Below are 23,701 nucleotides of genomic sequence, written 5' to 3' on the forward strand. Positions count from 1 at the left end.
CTGTTAGACTGTGAGCTTTTGTAACAAAGCTCAAAACAGAGATCAAAACTAGAGGAATGAGTACACTTTAAGGCTGCTGAAGCAAAGGGAAGGTGTCATGCGGTGGTGTTTTGCAGAGTTAAATGGAGATGATTTGGGAAGATATGTGGGCACAGACTGACATTGAGAACAGGACTCTGTGAAGAGTGTGAGCTGCAGTAAGAGTGAAATATATGTGGAGGGAACAAAAGCTAATCTGGAGGTATCCTGACATAGGTCCCTGATTCATTTTTTGTTGCTAGAACAGGCTGAACAGCATAGATGACTAAAATTACTCAAAACAGACCCTTGAAAAAAGGACGAGGGATAAGGCCACATCTAAGTTATTTGGAGATACTTGTAAAGATTAGTAAAGCTTCATTTATGGGAATACAAATTGATTAATTCTGAGAACTGCTTCTGTTTAGGACCTTGATCTATGTTTCTTTTTCAGTATGGTGCCTAGTAGATGATGCTTAAATTCCTTACTTGAATGGTTAAAAGAAGTTTTGATTCGGGCTTTAAAGAAGCGATGCTTTGGTAGTGGGGAGGGGAGAGAGGTAATGGACTATCTCAGTACTGGAGGACCTTTCTCTTTAGAAATGTCTGCTGTTTTAAGAATGTAAATGTTTGACTTCATTGTAGTCTGCAGGTTACCAGTGGATTCTTAGTCTCTATTCAAGATAAATTACTTTTCTGCAAAATAGAAATACTCTATTCTATATAACAAAGCAGAAGCTTTTTCAATGCTATGTGCAATGACTGTACAGTAAGTAAATTGTGTGTGGGAGGCTTTAACTCAAACAGGCACATTGGTGGGAAGTTTTTTTAAAAATGTGTGGATATATATCTTGATTATCTGCAAAAGTTTGACAAATAGTGTGAGCACACTTGAATGTTAATGGCATTAATGAAACTTAAAGTTTTGATGAAGAATTTGTTTTAATGAGGGTGTTGTTCATATTGCACCTAAGCATTTTGAAATTATTTAACTTGAGAAGTAAATATTGTGGCTTTGTTTATCTCGGTGAGGGAGGCAGTCAGGACCCTAAAAATACTAATTAGGAAAACTTAAGAGCATGAAACAGTTTTTTAGTGACTATATGAAATGCTATATACAGTGGACAGGTATCTTTAATTTAATCTTGTCTGTGATGATGGATTTCTTTAACTATTGAGATATGAGTTTTTATTCTACTTTAGCAGTGGCAGGTAGTGCAGCTTTGTAAATTGTTTGAGGGTCATGCTGAGCTGGCATAAGGAAGTACTACTGCTGAAAGAAACACCTTTTATGCAGGGTGGCTTATTTCCTGTGCTTCCCCTTCTTTACATGAAACAAGTTCTTGCATGATAAATCAGGGAATTGATTGAGGTTAAGACCAGCATTTTGGAACTGGATGTTTTGGGTTTTTTTTAAATGGGATTCCCCAACTGAATTTCCAGTTCACCTAATTCTTGTCATCACAAGGGAAGGAAGCATTACGAGATGCAAAAAGGATGAAAATTGTTTTCTTTTTGTGATGATGTCAGCTTATCCTGAGTAAGCGTTATGGATATACTGTCTTAGTATAGTTACAGTACAGTGAGTTAGATGGAGCCAGCTGTCGATCTGTGTCCGTGTCTGCAAATGTGTATGAGTAATTTTTACAGTAAATGAATTGTGAAAATGTAGTCTTGGGATGGACAATAGATGGAAGTTGTACTATACTGTCATCTGAGTGTAAAAAGGAGTGGCTTCTAGAGAACTGATTGTTCTTGGACAATCAACAAACCACCTAGAGGTGGTTGGAAAGCTGATGAAACAAGCATGGGTTTTATCATTTATCTTGGATGTGATGCATGTTTAGTAAAGTGATTTTCAGCATTTACCAAAAAGAAAAAGAATAAAAAAAAAAAAAAAAGAAAAAAATTGTGAGAGAAGTAATTAATGGCTTCTGTGTTAGCCTAGCATGCAAGGAAAGCAAGGCTTCTATGAAAGAACTCAAAGCACTGATTCACTGACTATTCATGTGGAGGGAATAGAAGTCCACCTTGTTTTTCTGAGGTGAAAAAGTTGCTTAGAAAACAAACCTGTTTAACTTGGTGTCATTTAGCCTTTACCTGAAATTACACAGACAGTTACTAGTGTTGTAATAGTGAATGATGAACTGAGGGAAAGGGCATCTAGTTTAAAAACAAACAAAAAATTTCCAGCCAAAAAAAAAGCAGTGGTAATTCCAGATTAGTATAAAAAATAAGTATGGAACAATTGATTCCCTCTCCATCCCCCCTTGCCTCTTTTCCCCTGGTGAACAGTGTGTTCTTTTTGGTTTTGATGTTGACTGACTTTCCATTTTAAGGGGCAGTGACTTCAATTGTATTCTGTGTTTGCTCAACTGGTTAGCTAAGTAATTTTTATTGAACAAAACAAAATCGATAGATGCTTTTTTTTAAAGCGAGTGGGTTTTATTTAGGTTGCAGGTCAAAGTGCATTTCTTGAGCAGTAGTGGTGTCTTGAGTAGATACAGATTATTCATATCCTTATATTATCCTGTTGGTTTTGGTAGTCCTGCTTCTTGTGCAGCTGCACAGTGAAATGGATCAGGGAAGTGGTCTGCCAGAAAAACACAGCTCCTGCTCCCCCAGCTTTTATCACCTTACTTCATGACTGGTTTGGTTCCTCAGCTTGATCACTGTGATGCAGTGGGCAACTCTGCTGGCATACTGTGATGAAAACAAGTGAGCTAGGAAGGTGTGTGTGTGAGAAAGGCAACACCTACTTTATTGGCGTGGCTGCTTAATGTGGAATGACAATTAAAGCTTTTTCAAATCTTTTGAGGATTGCGTTCTGAAGAGCAGTTTTAAAGGGCTTGGTTTGTCAGTTTGTTTCCTTTGTAAATGGAGCTAATAGAAGAAAGTCAGTTTCATATACTGACTCTTAATTTCTAGTTTTAAAATATTTTTGTGGTATGTACTACATGTATAATAGAATCTCTTTATTCCATGTACATTTGCATTTGTGATTGTTGTAGTTGCTGTTAGTGTTGTGCAGCTTATATAGAAAAGGTGATGTTAGAAATGGAATCCTTTATAGAACCCATAAATTGCGTGTAGGAGTTTCTTTCTGTGTGTCTTACTGTGGTTATTTATTCAGTTATGTATGTATTACAGAACTTCATTTTCTTTATCAGTCCTTTCCACCTTGTATACATTATTTTTTCACTTGGTAGTCTTAGTGGATTCAATTTTCCCCTCCTCACTGGGAATGTTTCCAGTTTTTTGTGTCTACTTAGTATTCCAGTTTCATCACTATTTCATACTATGAAAAGATACTGGCTTTAATGGAATGTACCACAGCAGATTCCTTTGCATTTGCAGTTGTTTATGTACAGATATCTTCTCAAGGGTATTTTACAAAGCAACTTAAAATAAGGAGTTAAGGCAAGATAAAATACTGCCTCTCTGTTTTCCATCACAAGCATCAAGAAGGTCTTGTTGGGAGGTAGAACAGGTCTAGAACTTCAGACCTGAGCTAGGGATTTGTGGCATACAGCATTATGACAAAGAACTAAATAAATCGACAAATAAGTAGCCATTATTCTAAAATTTAAGATTCTGCCAACTTCTCTGCATGTGCTGTAAATGATATGTTTTTGTTGTTCCCTGTGTGATTGAAGTTGTTAAATGCTGTGAGCGTAAGGCACGTCATGGTGGTGGTGGCTGTAGGTTTAAAACTTCCTAAGTAATTATTTTTTCTATTGTGTCCTGGGCTGCATCACCAGCAGTGTGACCAGCAGTGAGGGAGGTGATTCTCCTCCTCTACTCTGCTCTTGTGAGACCCCACCTCCAGTCCTGCGTTCAGTTCTGGGACCCCCAACACATGAGGGACACGGACCTGCCTGCGTGGGTTCAGAGGAGGCCTTGAAGACCATCAGAGGGCTGGCAGACCTCTGCTGTGAAGGCAGGCTGAGACAGTCGGTGCTTGTTAAGCCTGGAAAAGAGAAGGCTCCAGGGAGATCTTAGAGCAGCTTCCAGTGCCTAAAAGGGACCTAAAGAGATATGGAGAAGGACTTTCTACAAGGGCGTGTAGTGACAGGACATGGGGTAATGTCTTTAAACCGAAAGAGGGGAGATTTAGGTTAGATATTAGGAAAAAAATTCGGAAAAAAATTCTTCACTATGAGGGTGGTGAGGCACTGGCACAGGTTGCCCAGAGAAGCTGTGTCTGCCCCATCCCTGGCAGTGTTCAAGGCCAGGTTGGACGGGGTTTGGAGCAGCATGGTCTAGTGGAAGATGTCCCTTCCCATGGCATGGGAGTTGGAACTAGATCATCTTTAAGGTCCCTTCCTTGTCCCCTATAGGAGGCTTAAAATCAAGTTTTGACTTGGTCTTCAAATCTGTTGTCTTTTATTGCTGCTGTTTTTGCTTTTCTGACATTCTGGAGGTTCATCTGTAATCAAGTGCCAAAAGATCTTGATCAGTTATGTCCTTGCTTGTTATTAAGGAAAAAAAAAGGCAGTTTTACAGTTAAGTACTGGTCTAGTACTTGGCATAGGCATCCTGAGCGTGAGTCTCTCTTCATACAGTTTTATAGGAACTAGAATTTGAGATCAGCTTTCCCTTTGGTGAGGATAAAGAGATATGGAGAAGGACTTTCTACAAGGGCGTGTAGTGACAGGACATGGGGTAATGTCTTTAAACCGAAAGAGGGGAGATTTAGGTTAGATATTAGGAAAAAAATTCGGAAAAAAATTCTTCACTATGAGGGTGGTGAGGCACTGGCACAGGTTGCCCAGAGAAGCTGTGTCTGCCCCATCCCTGGCAGTGTTCAAGGCCAGGTTGGACGGGGTTTGGAGCAGCATGGTCTAGTGGAAGATGTCCCTTCCCATGGCATGGGAGTTGGAACTAGATCATCTTTAAGGTCCCTTCCTTGTCCCCTATAGGAGGCTTAAAATCAAGTTTTGACTTGGTCTTCAAATCTGTTGTCTTTTATTGCTGCTGTTTTTGCTTTTCTGACATTCTGGAGGTTCATCTGTAATCAAGTGCCAAAAGATCTTGATCAGTTATGTCCTTGCTTGTTATTAAGGAAAAAAAAAGGCAGTTTTACAGTTAAGTACTGGTCTAGTACTTGGCATAGGCATCCTGAGCGTGAGTCTCTCTTCATACAGTTTTATAGGAACTAGAATTTGAGATCAGCTTTCCCTTTGGTGAGGATTTCTGTGCAGAAGAACCTGATAGTTCCTAGTGTGGAGTCAGAGGGGAGGCTTATCATTCTTGATCGATTTCACAGGAGATCTGTACTCCAGAATGATTGAAGACCAGTGTCCCCTCTTTATTTTTCTCTGCTTATCTCTGATCAAAATTTGTAGAGGCCCTTAGACTAATCCAAGTCTAAAACTTAGAAATGAGGAAAAATAATTAATATGTGCACTACATCGGGTTGAAAAAAAGGTCTTTCTGGTAGGTAGACCTAATGTCCAGATGGGTAAATCTACATCTTGTGACTTCCATTTCACAATAAATTGAAATAATCATATGGCCATTTTCATTATTAATGCATAACGTCCAGATTTGTGGAAGTGTTTGAAAAACCTGCTTGGCTTTTAGGCAGCAGTGCTTACCCCTCTGTCTAGGGCATATGTGTGCAAATAGGTCTGTCATACATTCAGTGTACAAGGGAGGCATCTCAAAGGCACAAAGAAAGAATGTTACGTGCATAGTAAAGATAGTGGTTAAAGAGAGCAGTGTTAGAGGTGTGGGTGTTTGGGCGGGATATCATAAAGCTTTCTAGTTTTCTAAAGATTTAATTTTGCTGAGGCCAGCATGCTGGGGAAAAACCTGTGATACCAGCAGGTAATCTTATATACAGGAAGCTGATGACTTTGGTCTTGCTGTGTAATTAACTAACTGTTCTGTGAGAACTGTTCTGTTCCTTGGTTCTATTTGGTATATTTTCCCAAGTAATCTATATTACCATTCTTCTAGGATGTTGTCAAGTTATAGACATACTTTAGTGCTGACTGCCTCAATGTACCCTTAGAGAAGAAATCTTTTAATCTCTTAGTGTTCACATTTATAATGTTGGCAACTTAAAAACTGTAATCTGATGTTCCAGTAGTTTAACATTTTGAAAAACTGAATCACCCAAGTTGGGAAGATTCTTAGTAACTTATTTGAACATAAGAAGTGCCTGCTTGCCCTGAGAGAGCACTCAGTATTTAGAAGGTCACACCTGAGCTACTGTCTGTGCATCGGTGCAGTACCTGTATTTACATGCAACTTCATTTCTGACTTTTCAATGTACTGATTTATAGCAAACCTCAGAATTAAATTGTCTGTGGTGAAAAATTTCTGTACTATAATTTAACAGTGAATTTGATGGACACATAAGAAATACCTTGGGGGTTGTGTTTTATCACAACAATATAAATACATTTTTATTTGGTACTCTGGGTTATTTAGTCTCCTTTGGACCACAAATAACAGTAGAACTTGTATGAGTCTTTTCAATACCCTGATTTTGTTGTAGATTTTTTTTTTTTTTTTTTTAATTTTTTTCAAGGTACCTATTACTTCCATATATACAAATCACATTAGGAAGTACAGCATAAAAGCTGGATTTGTTATTGACCCCATGCATATAGAAATACAGTTTTTCTGGCATGGAATTACCACTGCACAGCAGGGCATGATAGATAGAGGAATGTGTAGTGCACAGTACTTCCTGTTGTTAAAATAATTAGGAATAGAATTACTGGAATTCAGAAAGTTTTGAGAATTGCTATCCACAAATTAGAGTGATTCTGTGGGTTTCTGATTTACCTTCTTTGGACAGACAGAAAACTGAGAATCTTTTTTAAAAAAAAAAAAAAGTCTATGGCAGTGTTCTCTGTTTCTGTACTAGGTGAAGGACAGTCTGGGTTTACATGATGTTACCTTTGACAAGCAGTTTTGACCTTTGTTTCCAAGTGTAATCAATTTTCTAAAAATAATTGCCATGGTAGGTTTGCGTGCTCAGAGACAGAGTTAGTGTAACAAAGTCATCAGTAGCTGGTAACAATTTTGAAGTAAAAGATTGTGCTAATTTATAGTTCTCATGTGATGGTAAACAAATACCTCACTTAAACGCCACCCACCCTTTTTTTAATACATTTTCATACTTATCTCTGAAAGGAAACAATAAGTTTGTTGCTCTTTGATCTGTCATAATATTTCCTTGGACAGTCATTTACGTATGTAACAGGTTTTCTTTTAGAGGTTTCATCTTGTTTCTGTATTTATTTTGATTTATGCCTAATAGGAGAGAAAGCTGATCCAATAGTCTAGGCGCTCTGTCAATGTCATTTTGACGTATTCCTCTGAACTGTGAGATAGATAATACCTTGATATTGCAACAAATGCCATATGTTCTCAATAGCCCAAGTTAAAAGATTGCCTGTATGTGTTCGTAACATTCTCCAGAGATGGACTTCTACAGGTCTGGGCACAAACATCTTAAGATTACAGCCTTTCATAAAGAGCCTAGAGTACCTTGCAGCCACTTTCTACCCCGAAACATTACAGCTTTAGGGCTTCTACTGTATAATGCATTTTTATCTCAGTGTGAATAGCGAGGTCATGTCTGAAGTGAAGTCTTAAATGGCTTGGACTGAGGTAAGTCAAAGTTGAAAGTAATGTGAAATGATTACAGACATACTAAAGAAAACAAGGTTGTAGCTTTGACTTAATTGTCAAAATTATTTTGAAATGTCTACGCCTTAATGTTACTAAAGTGTACTTAATACTTTAAGTTTTTTTCCTCATATCCATGTTCTGATTTTTTTTTTTTATTTACAATTTGATTCTTTCAGAATTGGCACCTAGATACTGTTATTTGGTGACAGTGTATGTATTCAAAAGTATATCGCATGAGTGGCATGTCAGTGTTAACAGTAAACTATGAGTAATTTTGCCCTGTATGAGCTTCTCTGCCCCTAGATATTTATTTTTTCCATCTGTTAATTGACGTAGAGGAACTTGCTACCTGTAGTTGCCTGTAGTAGGCTGTGATAGGCTACAATAGCACTAGCACTGTGACTTCCAACTAATGTTACTTGAACTCATGGTTATGGCACAAACCAAGACTGCTGTGGAGAAATCGCTTCCTGTGATACTGGGCCCAATTGCATTTTGCTTAGACACCTGTGTTTTCTGTGGTTTGGGTCAAAGTAGCTGTTTCTTACCATGTGAAATATGTAAATGCTACTGACTTAACAATAATTAAATTGTATAATATATGTCCAAAGCCTCATGTACCATCTGTAATTTTGCTTCTTTCAGAGTAGCTTATTGTCTTCTTGCAGTAATTAGAGTACTTTGCCAAATTACTTTGTAAACTATGTAATTGACCTTCTGAGTTACAAAAAGGGCATAATTTTTACTCTGAAGAGTTTTCTGGTTTGGGTTGTGATGTGTCTTTTTTTTATTCTTTTTTTTAATTGGGTCAGATGTTTCCAATAAGTATTTTTTTAAATAATACAGTAAAGGCTCATTGGTTATGGCCCGGTTGGTTCAGCTAAACAAGTATTTCCTGGGTTTGTTTCTTTGATCTGCCGATGTCAGTACATGTGCTGTATAGATAGGTGAGACTTATTAATGCAGCAGAATGAACACTGCTGTTCTTAAGTTGTGTAACAGCTTTCTGAGGCCAGGGAAGAGAATACCAAGTGAGCTTTCCCTAAAAGCACTCTCTCAGGATTGAGTTGACTTTACGCATTATAAAAGGAAAGAAATGAACAAAGTAGAAAAATGGAAAAGTGATTTCCATGTTCATCTCATAGATGAAATTCAAGAAATTAAAAAAGAAGCTTGAAATAAGTTTTGAATTGTAAACGATCTGCAGTTGTAAGACAGAACTTTCTTCTTAGAAAAGCTTACATTCCTTTTAAGGTGGACCAGATGAGAGTTAAACGAGATAAAGCATGAGAAAATGTTTTATTATTTTTCCTCAGTAATATGATTCTATGATTTGATAACTCATTATTGGCATACAGACAGGCACACAAATTGTGTTCTTCCCCCACCCGCCATTTATTTTTTTAGTCAGCTAATTTTCTTCTAGCTATTTTGTGGGAACGTATTGTGAGTGAAATGCATATATGGGGAAGCTACTTGCACTGTGTGGCATTTCAGTAAGAAAGGGCTTGTATGTGTGGGGCAACGGAGAAGAAGGAACTTTCATAATGACTACATGCCTGTTTATTAGTAGAAGGAAAACCTGTCTGATATGAATATTGAGGACAGTTGGCTGTCCCTACTTGCACAGCCAAATTGCACAATACCTGGTGTTAGACATCTTAACCTTTACCAGACTTCATCATTTCCGCTGCAGAGTTGGTTCATATGACTAAGAAGTAATTCATGATGTCCTAAATTGAAATAAGCCTTTTTGCTCAAAAGTAGGAAATAAGAACATCGTGAATGGATTACTCTGTAATGGCCTATTAAAACTTTCCATTTTATGGAGGGAGAATTAAATAAAGTGGGGTTTTTTTGAGTAACACATTGTTTGTACATAATAGCATAATCTGGGTATGACATTTTTGTAGGAGACATGTTTAATCATGTTTTTGGTTTAAAAACATGGGTTGAGAAGGCAAAAGTAGGACTTGGTTTCTGGATTATTAATCTGTTGGTTGACATCAGTGGAGTTTGGGAGAATTAGGTGCAGATTAATGGCGAAGAAGAAGAATGCGATGAATACCAGGTTAGCAGTGAGTTTATTTCTACTTCTGCTTATAACATGGGTTATTTTTTTCTATTGGTTTAGCGAAGTTGCATCATTTAAGTTTTATGTGCTCTTTGTCTAAGAAATAAGGATGTTAATATTTTCAGAGTTTTTAACTCTGAGCAAAATGTTACTGGAGTTTTCCATTGCTTTACAGTAGTTGCTTTGGGTTCCAGGTTTGGATGCATGTGTTTCAAGTTTCTTGGAATATGTTTCTTGAGAGGATAGCACTTCTTACTGTACAGAACTGCACTCTTAGGAAAAGTCTGAAAGCGGATGTTTATTGAAGTTAGTGGAAGGACTGTGCCATCTTAGCTCAGTTTTTCATGCTAGCATTTTTCTCTTGCAGACACAGTGTGTATGTGAGTAAGAGTTAGCATTCCAGTGAAATGCAGGTGTTTAGTATTGCAGAAGTTGTCCAAAAAGTGCTAATTTAGTCCTGTCGAATTTGGCTTTTTCAGTAGAAGAGAAAGATGTTTTTTTTTTTTTTTCATTCTTTCTCTGTTTTCTGATGGACATGTTAGATTGTGCATACAAAATAGTCACCATTGACAGAACTTACAGTAAGAAAATCTCACTATAAACTTCAGAATTAATCTTTTAAATATAATGTGTATCTTTATAGAAAAAAAAAAGTACCAAATCGTAGTTTAATGTATAGTGAAAACTGTCTGCTGTTTTAATTTATATAGACCATTTTATTGCCTTAGACCCATTTATTGACTTAGGTAACAAGCTTAATAAAATTCATGCTAAATCTTTGACATGCTTGTTAAAATATTCCTGATTTGTAAACATTGTTAAGTATCTTTTTATTGCATGCTGAAGCAGAAATATGCATATTACAGTAAGCTGTAAAGGCCAGACCATGGTATCTTAACTGTGTGTAACAAATTCATCTGCCTAATGTTTTCTCTTTCCTTTTTTTTTTTTTTATTTGTTTATTTTAGGTTGGTTGGAATACTGCAAGAGATTATTACACATTTCTTTGGTCACCTATGCCAGAAAATTATGTGGAAGGATCAACTGTTAACTGTGTGCTGACTTTTCAAGGTGAATATAAAGCAGTATCTACCTGTATTTTCCAGCCTAAATAGCTGTTTAAATATTTATGTTCATTACAATGCTGAGGCTTGAGAGTTCTAGACTTTTACAAACATGAACTGGAAGAGAATTTTTCATAGTTCACTGTGTGAAATTCAGTCTTATTTCAGATGTGAAAGAAGTTTTAAAGGAAGGTATGTGACTTAATATGTTTTTACATAGTAATGGACAATATTCATGACTGATAGAGAAGGATTGCTGGAAATTATTAAAATATAGAAGGTGACTTTGCCAATCAGCAGGGCTTTTTAATTTTGGCATCTCTTACCACACTGTGTCTATGTTGTCTTTAGTCTCTGAACTTTAAAATCCTTAATGTAAAGTGATTCTCATCAAAGAATAAATAATGTAGATGATGGCTTGGTGAAAGCTCAGATTAGTCAGATTTGCAGAGGACCTTTTGACAGTGAGGAACTGATGAAAATAACTCAAGTTTTTAAGAAAAGAATAAAGAACAAACCAAAATATTACACGACTGTACAAATCCAAAGTATAACTACATTTTTCCCATCTGTGTGGGAGATCAGATCCCCTCCTTCCTCCTCACAATCTCAAAAAAGGTCTAGTAGGATAAGTGAACAAGGCACAACAAGGAAGATCAAAATTAAGAAATAGGTTCTGTATAAAGGTGTGGAGTTGCAACACTCATTAAATATAAAAAGAGGCAGTGGCCATGGACTGTGGCCTGGGAGGTTTATGTCTGACATTAGGAAGAACTTCTTTACTAAGGTGGAGTAGTGCAGCACTTGAACAGGTATGCCTGGTTTGGAAGAATGGGAATTTCACACAGTTGCTTAGACACAACCACGGTAGTCTCAGACTGGTGCTGACAACAGTCTCTTGAGTGGGAAGCTGGACTAGGTGAAGTTCAGAAATTCTGCCAGGTTTTTCAGCCTAGGAGAGGAAAATAATGGGAAGTGACCAATATCTCTAAATTCAGCTACCCATGGCATGAGTGCATTATCCAGTGTTCATACTTAAAGAAACAGGAACTATCAGTGTAAGCTACCATTGACAGGTTCAAAACTTAGACAGAGATGATACTTGTGTAATACAGCCAACATGCAGAACTTCCTGCCACAGAAAGAACATTACGACCTTCAGAAATCTATATGTATTTGAAGTTGAATGTAAAAAGAACATCTCCATTAAACTTGTTTAATGCTTTTCTGCTTACTAACAGAATTTTATGTACGATCTTACGATCTTTTTTTACTTCCCAGAGTTGGTTTTATTCTTTGTGTGTGTGTGTTTATTGCTTAAGATATATAGGAAAAAATAATAATTGAAGTCCTGAAATGACTACTGTGTTAGCTTTTTGTCTTATTAAAGCTGCATGTAGCAGCTGCAAATAATGATAGCTTGGATGAGTGCACTGTGCTTTCTCTTATGCAAAGTTGTTTTTTGGTTACTTTCAATGATCATCATATCCTGGAGAAGAGAAGGCTCCAGGGAGATTTTATAGCAGCTTTTTAGCGGGGAGAAGGAGGCCTAAAATAAAGTTGGAGAGGGACTTTATACAAGGGCATGTAGGGGTAGGGCAAAGGTAATGGCTTCAAGCTGAAAGAAGCATTAGCTTTTTTCAGAGGATTTTGGGGAGATTTAGCTTAGATACTGCAAAGAAATTCTTTACTATGAGGGTGGTGAGACGCTGGCACAGGTTGCCCAGAGAAGCTGTGGCTGCTCCGTCCTTGGCAGTGTTCAAAGCCAAGTTGGACAGGACTTTGACCGACCTGGTCTAGTGGAAGGTGTCCCTGCCCATGGCAGGGGATTGGAACTAGATCGTCTTTAAGGTCTCTTCCAGCTCAAACCATTCTATGATATCCGTGTTAACCATTTTACAACCTTGAAATCTGTGAAAAGTATTTGTGCTCTGTAGGAACTAGAAGGTCATTAGTTTCTTCTACAGTTACCAAGATTCACTGAATGAATGAAACTGGGTTAGACTGAAACTAAAAAGTGACCTAGAAACCTAGAACTGTGCATGCTGTTATCAGTACTTTGTACTTTAAAGTTTTACCACACATGAAGAGAGCAGGTAACTCTGTCCCATCTGTTACATTCTGTGCTGACAGCCCTCCGCTTTTATAGAGCTGCCAGATTTAATCTCCATTCAGACAGGCTCCCAGTTGTATTTGGCAAGGCATTTTAGTGCTGCTGAGATGAGCTCAGTAGAGCTTACAGAAGCTTAATTAACTGAGATAAATAGTAAATGTTGTGCAGTATGCTTTAAATATTTTTTAATGATAAGTAGGTATACTGGAAGAAAATAATAAGGAATCTGTTTTCTGTAGTCCATGTTAGATACAAGAAAAAATCCTTTAAGTAGTTTTAAAATCAGTTTGTCTGAACCAGTATTAAAACTTGCTGGAGCTGCAAAGTAGATTGTTCTGAACTTGTTTCTGTATAACATCACCTTATTTAATCATTGAATCAGGTAAACTGAACTGCAGTGCTATTCAGGAAAGCATAGTCAGGTCCAAAAACAGAATCCTGAAGCTTTGAGATTAAGATACTATTCCCTAAGCTGCAGTTAGTAAAGTATAAGACTAATGGAAACATGAAGTGCTTGATACAAGTGCTGTCCGTATAGCATCTGTAATGTTTTACTATTTCTAGTAAAAGTAGCTAAGAGTACTGTTAAGTCTTCCAGGAATCTGGAATAGAAGTTGGTGAAAAGAAATTAATGATGAAGTTAGAAAGGGAGCAGATTGAATTGTAGTGAAATATAAACAGAAACGGGTGACATCACCTGCTGGATCAAATATTGGGTAAGGATTTATTATGCTAGTATCAGACTCAGGCTGGCTAGCATATCTGATAATAAAGTGTTCTGACTAAAGCCAATTGGTTTTCGTACCATTAAACGGGGTAAGGTGTGGTTTCTTGAATTTATTAATTAAGGTAAAAATCTCATTAGTTCTGGAAACAATTGTGTAACATCCACAAATATTGCCACATGAATCCAGGTGATGTAAGAAGCTTGATGTTGAAGCGTTAGTGGGCAACGGTTCAGCTGAATAGTCATGTAGACATTTTTCTGAAAGAACTTGCAAGCAGCAAATTATTAATGCAGTATTGCATAGCTACAAGAAAGATGATTTATTCTCACCTTGCATAGTCTAGAAGAATTTTTTTTTTCCCAGTTATTAACAAATAAGATTTTAGTTAAACTCTCCCTACTACCCTCTCTACTTGGCACTTGTCATCCATTCAGAGCATACCTGTGCTTTGGCATTTAAAAACAGCAAAAGTAAATTGTGGTTACTCCACAAAAAACATGCAAAAAATGGAACCTGATAAAGTTGCAGATGTCTTGTCATTGCATGTTATTCTGTCTTTGTTGTCTTTGATGGTACAGGTATTCCAAGGCTAAAATATCACTTACTCTTTGTTGTGTAATTGTACCACAATTACGTAGTAATGTTGTCCTGATCCAGCTTCAGGGCATCTGATTACTAATGATTCTGTTTAATAAATATATAAACAGCAGCTATTACCTAATGTATGTAAAGTGATGTGTACATACAGCACCTATTAACCTGATGCTGCTCTGGTATTTGTCTTAAAAGCTAGGAGCAGTTGTTGAGCAATGAAAGTTACTAAATAAGATTACTTTGCTCCTGTTTTGATGGTTTATCTGTGCCTTACTGAGGTAATGAGCATGAGATTTTGTAGTTCAGATATGATCTGATGGTCTGTTTCCTGATGGAGAGTTGTATGTTGTGTAGACTGCTTCTTCAAATATGAATTTATTTTGATAGGATATTATCTACCAAATGATGATGGAGAATTTTACCAGTTCTGTTACGTGACCCATAAAGGAGAAATCCGTGGAGCAAGCACACCTTTCCAGTTTCGTACCTCTTCCCCTGTTGAAGAATTGTTGACTATGGAAGATGAAGGAAACTCTGATATGTTAGTGGTGACCACAAAAGCTGGACTTCTTGAGGTTTGATTCAACAATTCTTAAAATGTTCAACAATTCTTAAAATGTTTTCTTCTTTATTTTTTTTAATATATATATATATAAACACACACATACATTCACAGGTATTGAAGAACAAACCAAAATGAAAAAAACCTATGTATGTATGTGTAGTGTACATATTTCTGGCTTGTTCTCCAATATTTGATTGGACTTCAGAACATTTGCAGGTTAAATGAGTTCAGATTTAAAGGTGATTACAAGTATGGTATAGCACTAAGCAAAGACTGGGAAACCATAAGAGGATAGTTACCCATCTCTCACATCTGTGCTCTCCAACTAACTGGAGGAGTGAAGATACCCCTGTGAAACAGAGCCTGTTTTAAGGACAGATGTTACAGAACCTGTACACTTCTGTTTGTGCCTTGGAAACTAAGCTGAATAATTGCCTGTGTGAAGTATGTTAGAGTAGCTCTCGTTCTATTTAAAGCAGTGCTCTGTGTGTCGTGTTCTTTGCTAGATGGATGTGGTTAGACTTGTATGCTTACATCCAGAGTCAAGATGCTTCCATTTGATATTTTGTGGGCTGAAAACTGTTTAAACCCAAACAAACAAAAAAGCCTACCACCAAACCAACTTGATTGTATCAGTTGCGTATTGGAAAATCACTTAGTACAGTTTCCTTACCTTGCTGTCAGACCTTTTATCCTTTTGTCAGTTGTGTCTAGGTACATACAGGCATTTGATTTACAGTTTTCAAAATTTATGGATAAGAGACTTCGTACAGGTGTACGTCTGGGATATTTTTGCTTTTCAGGTGTGTACTCGTAGTACTAAAATGAGAGTCATTCAAGTGTTTTTGATTGTCTTGGTTCATAGAATTGCAGAGTGATTTGGGTCGGAAGGGACCTTCAAAGGTCATCAAGTCCAACCTCCCTTTAATAAGCAGGGACATTTTCAACTAGATCAGGTTGCTCAGAGCCCCTACCAACATGACCTTGTATGTTTCCAGGGGTGGGGCCTCTACCACCTCTCTGGGCAACCTGTGCCACTGTTTCACCACCCTCATTGTAAAAAATTTCTTTCTCATATCTAGTCTCAATCTCCCCTCTTTTTAGTTTAAAGCCATTACCCCATATTCTATGGCAGCAAGTCTTGCTAAGAAGTCTCTCCCCATCTTTCTTATAAGCCCTCTTTAAGTAGTGAAAGGTGGCAGATTATGTGCCGGTTCTTATTTTTGGCTATGTCTGCTCATTTTTTATTTTTATTTTTTTGTGAGATTCCTCAAACAGCACTTTAGAGTGTGTGTTTGTCTCTACACTCAGCAACCATTTTTTCACCAAGTTGTCATAATTATAATTAGCTCTTCCATAGTTGCTCTTGCTTGGGAACAGTAAAGGCACTTCACTTAAGGACCTAAAACCTGAGTATAAATTAAAACACAGCAAAGTGTGTTGTCTAATGGTAATGTAGTACTGTTCAGTTAAAGGAATGAAACTTCAAGAATATGGGAATAACAGGAAAAGAGTAAAATAACCTAGCCAGAGGACACACATTTTATACTTCTGCTCAAACACTGGAGTAAGTTGTTACCACTTAATGCATAGGAATGAAGGGGAGAAAAATTACCAAACCCCAATGTTTTTGTTTTTACAGTTTAAAATTGAAAAAATAATAAAAGAAAAGGAAGAGCTATTAAAGGTAACTTCTGTTCTGGAAAAGGAAACAGCACAACTCAGAGATCAAGTTGAAAGACTGGAAAAAGAACTTAACCATGAAAAGCAGAGATATGACCAACTGCAAACAGAGCAAAAGGTTAGTTGTTTAACTGATTAAAGCTGACTCATAATGTCTGTAATCCTCCTTTTTCAAGAACCAGTTAAACTGAAAATCGGCTGTCAAAACCTCTCAGTAGTTAGATAGACATTTACACTAGAATAGGTCAGTTCCTATTAACCTCCTGCCACTATTCCTTTTATGTCATAAAATGGTTAAAATATTTAAGGTTTTGGTACCAGGCTTGGTAAGATAATCCATGACAACTGTTACCAGATGTTTGACATTTAACTGTGGAATTCATAGTGGAAAGTAGTTGATAGTTTAAAGTTCACTTATCTTAACTTAAAATGGAGGACAGCTTTTCAAAAAACCTCCCATCAATGGTATTGAAAATGGTAAAAAATTCTGGTATTAAAAACAAAGTTCAAGGCTTATCAGAGAATACTACTGCCAGAGTATACCAAGAGAGAAAAGTAACTAGTCACGTCTCTGAAAGGCTTCGCAAGTTCTGAAGATTTTCAAAGGGGAAAGAACAAATGTAAAAATTCGTTTACAGTGTTAATTGATAGTGAAAATATAAATCTAGTCTAAACCAAAGCAAGCTTAATCTGCAACTCTACATATGGTAAGGAGGAAATCGAATATAAAAAAGGGCACAAAAAAGTTGGACCTAATCTATTTTTAAACTGCTGCTTTTTAAAAAACAACTTTTAGGAGAAGATTAAAAACATGTGGGAGGGAGGTGGTGACAAGGACAAATTTGAAGTAATGAAGCCTATATAATTTAGCTGTGGACAGCAGTTAATAGGCTATTTCTGAGTACTAGTATGTATATGTCAACAGTTCTGTGTGATACACCTTTAATAGGAATTTGTTGAGGGAATTTGAAACTGTCGAAACTTTTTGTAGTTTACTTTTGGGCAGTCATAGTGAAATTGACTACAAAGTTGGGTAAGGAAAAAAGAAAGGATAAGATCTTGTTTAGAAAAAAGTTTTTCCCATAAAAGATATTAATGCCAAGTACCTAGAACTAGCTTAAATCAATGAGACAAAAGTTATATACTTAAAAGCATACATTTCATGGATTTGCAGAATCATAAGCTTGGTGAATAAATCTGATTGAGCTACACAGATACTTTTCATTGTCACTAGAGGTTCTTAGTAAAAAATGTTTGAATTTGATGGATACAGTTAGACTGTATATGAACAAAAATGTCTTGATACCTTCTCACATTTTACTGTGGATTTCTATAATCAAAAATAGTTTTGCCTTTAAAATACTAGAATTTAGCAATTAGATTTCAATTTCAGGAATGTTTGGGGGTGTTTTGTTTGTTTTGGCCTTGTATTTTGTTGAAGTGATGATGCAGTGTGAAAAATTTCTCAGTTATACTTAGCAGAACTATATGTAGATACCTAATCTGAGGCTCTTGCAGATCTACATGTGTCTGGAATACTATAGAAGTTTTCTAGCTCATGCAATTATTTTTTGTCTCTTAAATTTTTGACACTGTCTTATTTTACATCGTTTATGTTGTTCTCTGTTCTTCACTTGTTTAAAAAAAGAAACCAATTTTCCGAGTTGAAAAAAATCTAGTTTGTTTATATGCATAAGTAGAATATAAATTGAGTGCTACTTTTGAAAATTAAACAAGCATTTACTAAATCAGGTGCAGTAAGTTGACTTTTTCATCATTGGAAAGTTCAGTAAACAATACTTTATTTGCGGCTTTCTCTAGTCTTTCCAGTCTTAAAGATCCCTTCTGTCTTCTTGCCTCCCTACCCCAATACATGAAATACAGCAGGAGGTCGAGGGATTATATGATTTATCTTTGCTGAGAACACATGCAGTGTGTTAATGGATTGATTGAAAGATTCCTGAGCAGCAGTTACGCAGTGCTCAGTTGCTGGATTACAGTACCAAGGTTTTATTTTCCTTGTGCTTATTTAGAAAAGAAACAAACGAAAACCCCCAAACAACACCTTCCCCTCACCCCGAACCAACCACCAGAACAAACTCTCCAAAACTACTCCCTGCAACCCCCCAGCTAATCTAGTCAGCTCGGTGTGATGTGAATAATTGTTATTGGCAATAAGCCTAAACAATGCATTAACTTGGATTTTTTTTTTTTATATTAGACTATAAGGGATAACCTTAAAATGCTAAGTAATTAATACATATATTTTTATTTTATGTAACATCTTACTATGAGCTAGGTTGATTTGGTTTGTCTTACTGGGTTTTGTTGTCTTTAAGTTCCAGAATGCTTATTTTAACTAAATATTTCTATGGGCTTTTATTTTCTTCTTTTATTTCTGCTCTTTTGTCACTAAACTTTTGATAAATAGATAAAAAGTGGAGTTGATGAATTTAAAATTTGTATTTAAAAAAAATATTTAACTTGGGTAAAGGTTTAACTATTTGGAGGTATATTTTAAAAAAATAAATCTTTCAATATATTTTAGAGCATATTAGGCTAAAGAAAAAGCAGTAAAACAGAATAGCCCATGTAAGAAAATATGATTATTGTAAACACTATATATCGTTACCTTTGTAGTTTGAGGAAGTTGTAAGTGATAGCAATCTTTATTTCTGTCAAAGATAATGCTAAGCTACATTTAACCTATGAACAATCTCTTAATAACGTACTAATTTTTTTTCCTTTTTGCAAGTACTTCCATCATGAAGTGCACAGGAAAGAGCCCTCTAAAACTATAATATTACAAAGTACTGTATTTAAAAAGCAGCAATTGTATGAGCAAAGGAAGTGTATATGTCTGTACAGACACATGCATTTGATTCTCATGGGGTGCAGAGCTTCTTACGCTGCTAATATACTAGCAACTACTATTTGGTTATTACCATTTGTATTATGGTAAGGGGGCGGGGAAGTTACGAACCCCTTCATACAAAATGCTCATCAATCTGCCCCTTTTCTAAAAATCTTCCACAGTTTCTTTGCAGCAAATAGTACAGGTATCTGAGCTCATGTCTTTATCTTTTGATCAGATACATTATTAAGCTAACTCGTATTTTTATAATAGAACTGAACAGAATGTTGATGGTGTGGTTAGGGGTCATAGTACTTTGGTTATCTTATTGTGTAGTATAACAAATAGCAGGTAGATTAATTCTGAGTTCATGATACGAAAATGTTTTGTTAAAACATAGTTCCTTAAAATCCCCTTTATATTGATGTTTATTCCTGTGCCTTTAGGCTATGTTCATCTTCTTTGTATTGATTTTTATCAGTCCTTTGTTTTCATAAGTAGCTCGGGGGTTGTTTGGAGAAATGTCTGTAGAAACATGGATTTCTTAATATAGACAGGATAGTTGTAGACAGTGTCACAGCTATATCCCAATTAGTCTTTCCCTCCCACTCTTGATTATTTGATATCTCTTCCCTACCTAGTTACTCTCATAGAATTCTGGGCAGTGGAACTATTGTCTTTGTCTGCTTTTTGCCTAGTTGGGATGTTTTGTAAGTGGTCCTTTAGATGCTCTTTGGGAAAAATATTAGGAAAATATTGTTCTACTTTTAGCTTTTCTCTTAAAAATACAACAATCTATTAAAAAAAATCTGTAATTTTAATTTGTATTCAATGCATAAATGATTCTGCAGACATAGTTTTATCAGGTTGTCATCACCATCACAGAAAAGAGTATATGCAAGACACACAGCTCTGTGCTGGTCAGTGTTTGTGCTCAGATGGAATGTGCTCTCCAGCCCCACTGTTCCTAGTGCACGCTCATATACTATAGTTATTGCCATTAACTTGTGTTAATTACCCCACCCTGGCAAAGCATGAGATACTGTAGAACTTGGGACAAATATTTATTTTAGCTTAATCTTTCCTCATAGCCAGTGGCTGCTTAATGCAGGATGTAGTTGTTCAGAGAAGATCATGTTAGGGAGGGGATAAGTAAATCTTTCCCATTCTCCTGCTCTCCAACATACACACTCTTTTTATTCTTCTGAAAAGGTCTCTATTTTCAGTTGCAGGAAAACAGTTGCAATATTCATCTGTAGCATTTTTCAACCCTGTTGAACCATTCCTAGATTTTTTTTTCCCTTCCCAGATGACACTGAATTAGCTCTCACGTACTGTGGAGGTTTAACTTAATCTGCCACTACTCAGTGTAGGAATTCAGAGTAAATGTGAAATTACTAGAAATATTTCAGAAATGTCACATCTTTTTCTTACAAACTTCTGTTTAGTGTTTCAGAGTTAATTTGTTTTAACTAGGGTGATGTTGCCTGGTAGCATGCTTTTAGAGTCATGCTGTACATACAGGTTGCAACTCTACTAATACAACTGTTAAAATAATGATGTAATTACTCACCATGATTATTTTACTTAAGAAGGTGACAGATTGTACATGATCACCAGAATTGTTTCAAGTTGTTTTCAACATTTCAACTTTTTGTTTGGTTTCCTACTGAGATAATGGTACATACTCAAGTATGTTGAATCACATTAGTAAACTGCTTTTATCTGAATATATTTTATTTTTTAAAAAATTACAGAACATCAACTAAAAAAACCTTAGTCTGTTTTTATCTAGAAAATAATAATACAAATACTTTCAGTCACATCTTGTAAATTACAAATCTAAAAATATATACCTTGGGGATGCGGTTTAGTGGTGGACTTGGCCATGATAAGTTAACGGTTGGACTTGATCTTAAAGGTCTTTTCCAACTTAAATGATTCTGTGATTCTATGAAATAAAAAGAACTCATACTTTCGCGTTCCCAGTTTTGCATGTGCTTAAACTGTGTGTAAGCTCTCTGGCAGCAGCACACTTGCCTACTGCTTTAAGATACAATATTACTGTGCTGAACAAGAGAACTACTGTTATTGTTATTGTGTCAGTCTTTCATCAGTTGCTCCTTTGACACTCTGCAACCATTCAGTTTCGTGAACACAGGTCTTGTAGGTTTCTGTAGAGAGCAGAGCTTGCAAATGATGCTTTTGCAATCATTTGTCTCCCTCTAGTGGGATGAGAGCACTTCTGAACTGATTTCTTTAATGCTACAGCACTAACAAGTCTTATATCCTGTGGCAGTAGTTTCCATAAATGTTTGAGTCAAAAGCAACAGATTTGCAGATTACCTGCTCGTTCTTTGATCCCGTGAACATTTGAATAGTGTTTCTGTTATGACGCTGGCATAACTTGAGACACAAGTGAATTTCTGACTAAATAAACTTGTTCTTTCATGCTTTTAAAAAAGTTAAATGGTGCATTTAACTTTCAAAAGTGGGCTAATTCATCTGCCTGATAGGAAGTTTTAATAAGACAGCCATCAAGATCCACATTCTGCTGACAGGTTCTACCTACAGAGTAGCTTCATTCATTGAAGAGTATTATTTAAATATTGGGGATTAATTAAAATTGGCTTTTGATGCCATTTTATAAGAAGAGTTTCTCTGCACAGATAGTGACAAAGTGCTGTTGTGCCATGTGATATGTTAGCAGTACAACTAAGTGCCCAGCTCAGACTGCATGCATAAAAGTGAACCGGGTAATTTTTTCAGTACCTCTTTAAATCAAGCTGTATTGATACTCTTTGGTGCTGTATGTGTGAAAATCAGATGGTCAGGGAGAGGCATTGTTTTAAAAAAACCAAACCACCCAAAAAGCAAAACTTCAAACATCAACCAAAAATCTATACTGCAACCCCTCTCCCCATCCAAACTCCATGTAAATAAGGATACAAATTAAATACTTGGAATTGCTCGGGTTAGCACCAGCAATTACAGCACCCAAGCATGCTATAAACATCCTATGAAGAGAAACCCTTGTTTTATTGTTTTAGTGACTCTTCTATGTCTGAATATTTCTAAAACTGGCTATTGAAATTTCAGTGGATGATTAAACACATTCGAGATGGTCTTCACTTCAAATTATGCCTTCATGAGAATGACGTTGCAAAAGCAATAGCACATAGTGGAATTAGAAGGCATTTTAAGAAATTAACATTGTGAAATGTAAATGCATGCTGCAAAATCTGTGTGTGTAAATACTTCAGCTGCCTGTCTGTGGTCTTCATGGCAGTAACTGAGTGATGTTACTTTTACTGAGATAGGCCATAGTTTTGTAGAGCTTTGATCTGTTTAACAACATTAGTTGGAGAGATTAACACAAATTACTACCACTGTGATATTTTAAGTTTTTGGAATAGAGAATCTTTTGGTGTTTTTAAAGCAGTCTGTCTACTGTCAGTCATAGTCACAAAGATAAAAACTTAATATAGTTGAGCTTATTTGGAATTAGTTTACTGTTTTGCTGAATGCTTAGATTTTATTTTAGAAAGAAAAATTGCAACTTCAGGTTTCCTTCCAGAGCATTCAGGCCCTGTGTCATGAGCATACTTGGATTTTGCAGTGGCTACAATCGTACTATGTTGTGTTCATCATCACTGTTTAAAGGACCTCTCAGGAGCGTATGATGTCAGCCAGATGTTTTACATGATTCTGTTGGAGCTGCTATGATGTCAATGGAATAAACAAAAAGCTTCTGCAGATAATCCATCTAGACCCCCTAAATTCTCTACAGGGTATGAAGCATGATGGTTCCCCTGGCCGTAAATTACATCTAGATAAATCAGTCCAGCTGAAAGGTGCTGCTGTCTTTTTTAAAGTTATTTTTAAATTTAATAAATTGCGTTTTATTTGGTGATTTACCTCTTTGGCTTCAATGTTGCAGAGCTCCTTTTTAACTGTTCATTCTTCTTCATTACTATGCATGCATTCTGTAAAAAGTAAACTAAAGATTGTAGTTATTAGCCATTAATCAAAGGTGAATGCTTTAGGTGTGGAATGGCTTTAAAATAGTAGGTAGGGAGTTTTACATGTTTTGAAAAGGAAAGATGAAGCATAAAATAACCATGGTGTCAGTTGCCATCCTGCAAGATGTCACAGCTAGAAATAGTCTTGGGTTGTATTTTTCAAGTACTTTATTCTGTCTGTTGGATCTTTCTCTGCCGTAAGTATGCCAGAAAATGTATATGTTGATTCACAGGAAGGGATGTCTCTGCCGCTTTGCTTCCATTAACTGGTCTGTACTCTGAAATATTTTACTGGTGTTGCAAAAATCTGTTAGAAGTAAAAAATAAGTAGGG

At 36.3% G+C, this 23,701-nt stretch overlaps 1 protein-coding gene across 3 annotated transcripts in view; it reads left to right on the forward strand.

Moving 5' to 3' along the window:
• The window catches only part of TAX1BP1 (Tax1 (human T-cell leukemia virus type I) binding protein 1), a 52,615-nt gene that overhangs the window by 362 nt on the left and 28,552 nt on the right, over positions 1 to 23,701 (forward strand). For all 3 annotated transcript variants that reach the window (XM_010009824.1, XM_010009831.1, XM_010009839.1), the window contains exons 2-4: positions 10,714 to 10,816; positions 14,632 to 14,819; positions 16,452 to 16,610. In XM_010009824.1, the coding sequence (XP_010008126.1) occupies positions 10,714 to 10,816; positions 14,632 to 14,819; positions 16,452 to 16,610 (450 nt within the window). The remainder of the gene's footprint in view (positions 1 to 10,713; positions 10,817 to 14,631; positions 14,820 to 16,451; positions 16,611 to 23,701) is intronic.

The sequence above is a fragment of the Nestor notabilis genome, unplaced genomic scaffold, assembly GCF_000696875.1.
Source record: "Nestor notabilis isolate BGI_N333 unplaced genomic scaffold, ASM69687v1 scaffold260, whole genome shotgun sequence".
In the NCBI taxonomy this organism is placed as follows: Eukaryota; Metazoa; Chordata; class Aves; order Psittaciformes; family Psittacidae; genus Nestor; species Nestor notabilis.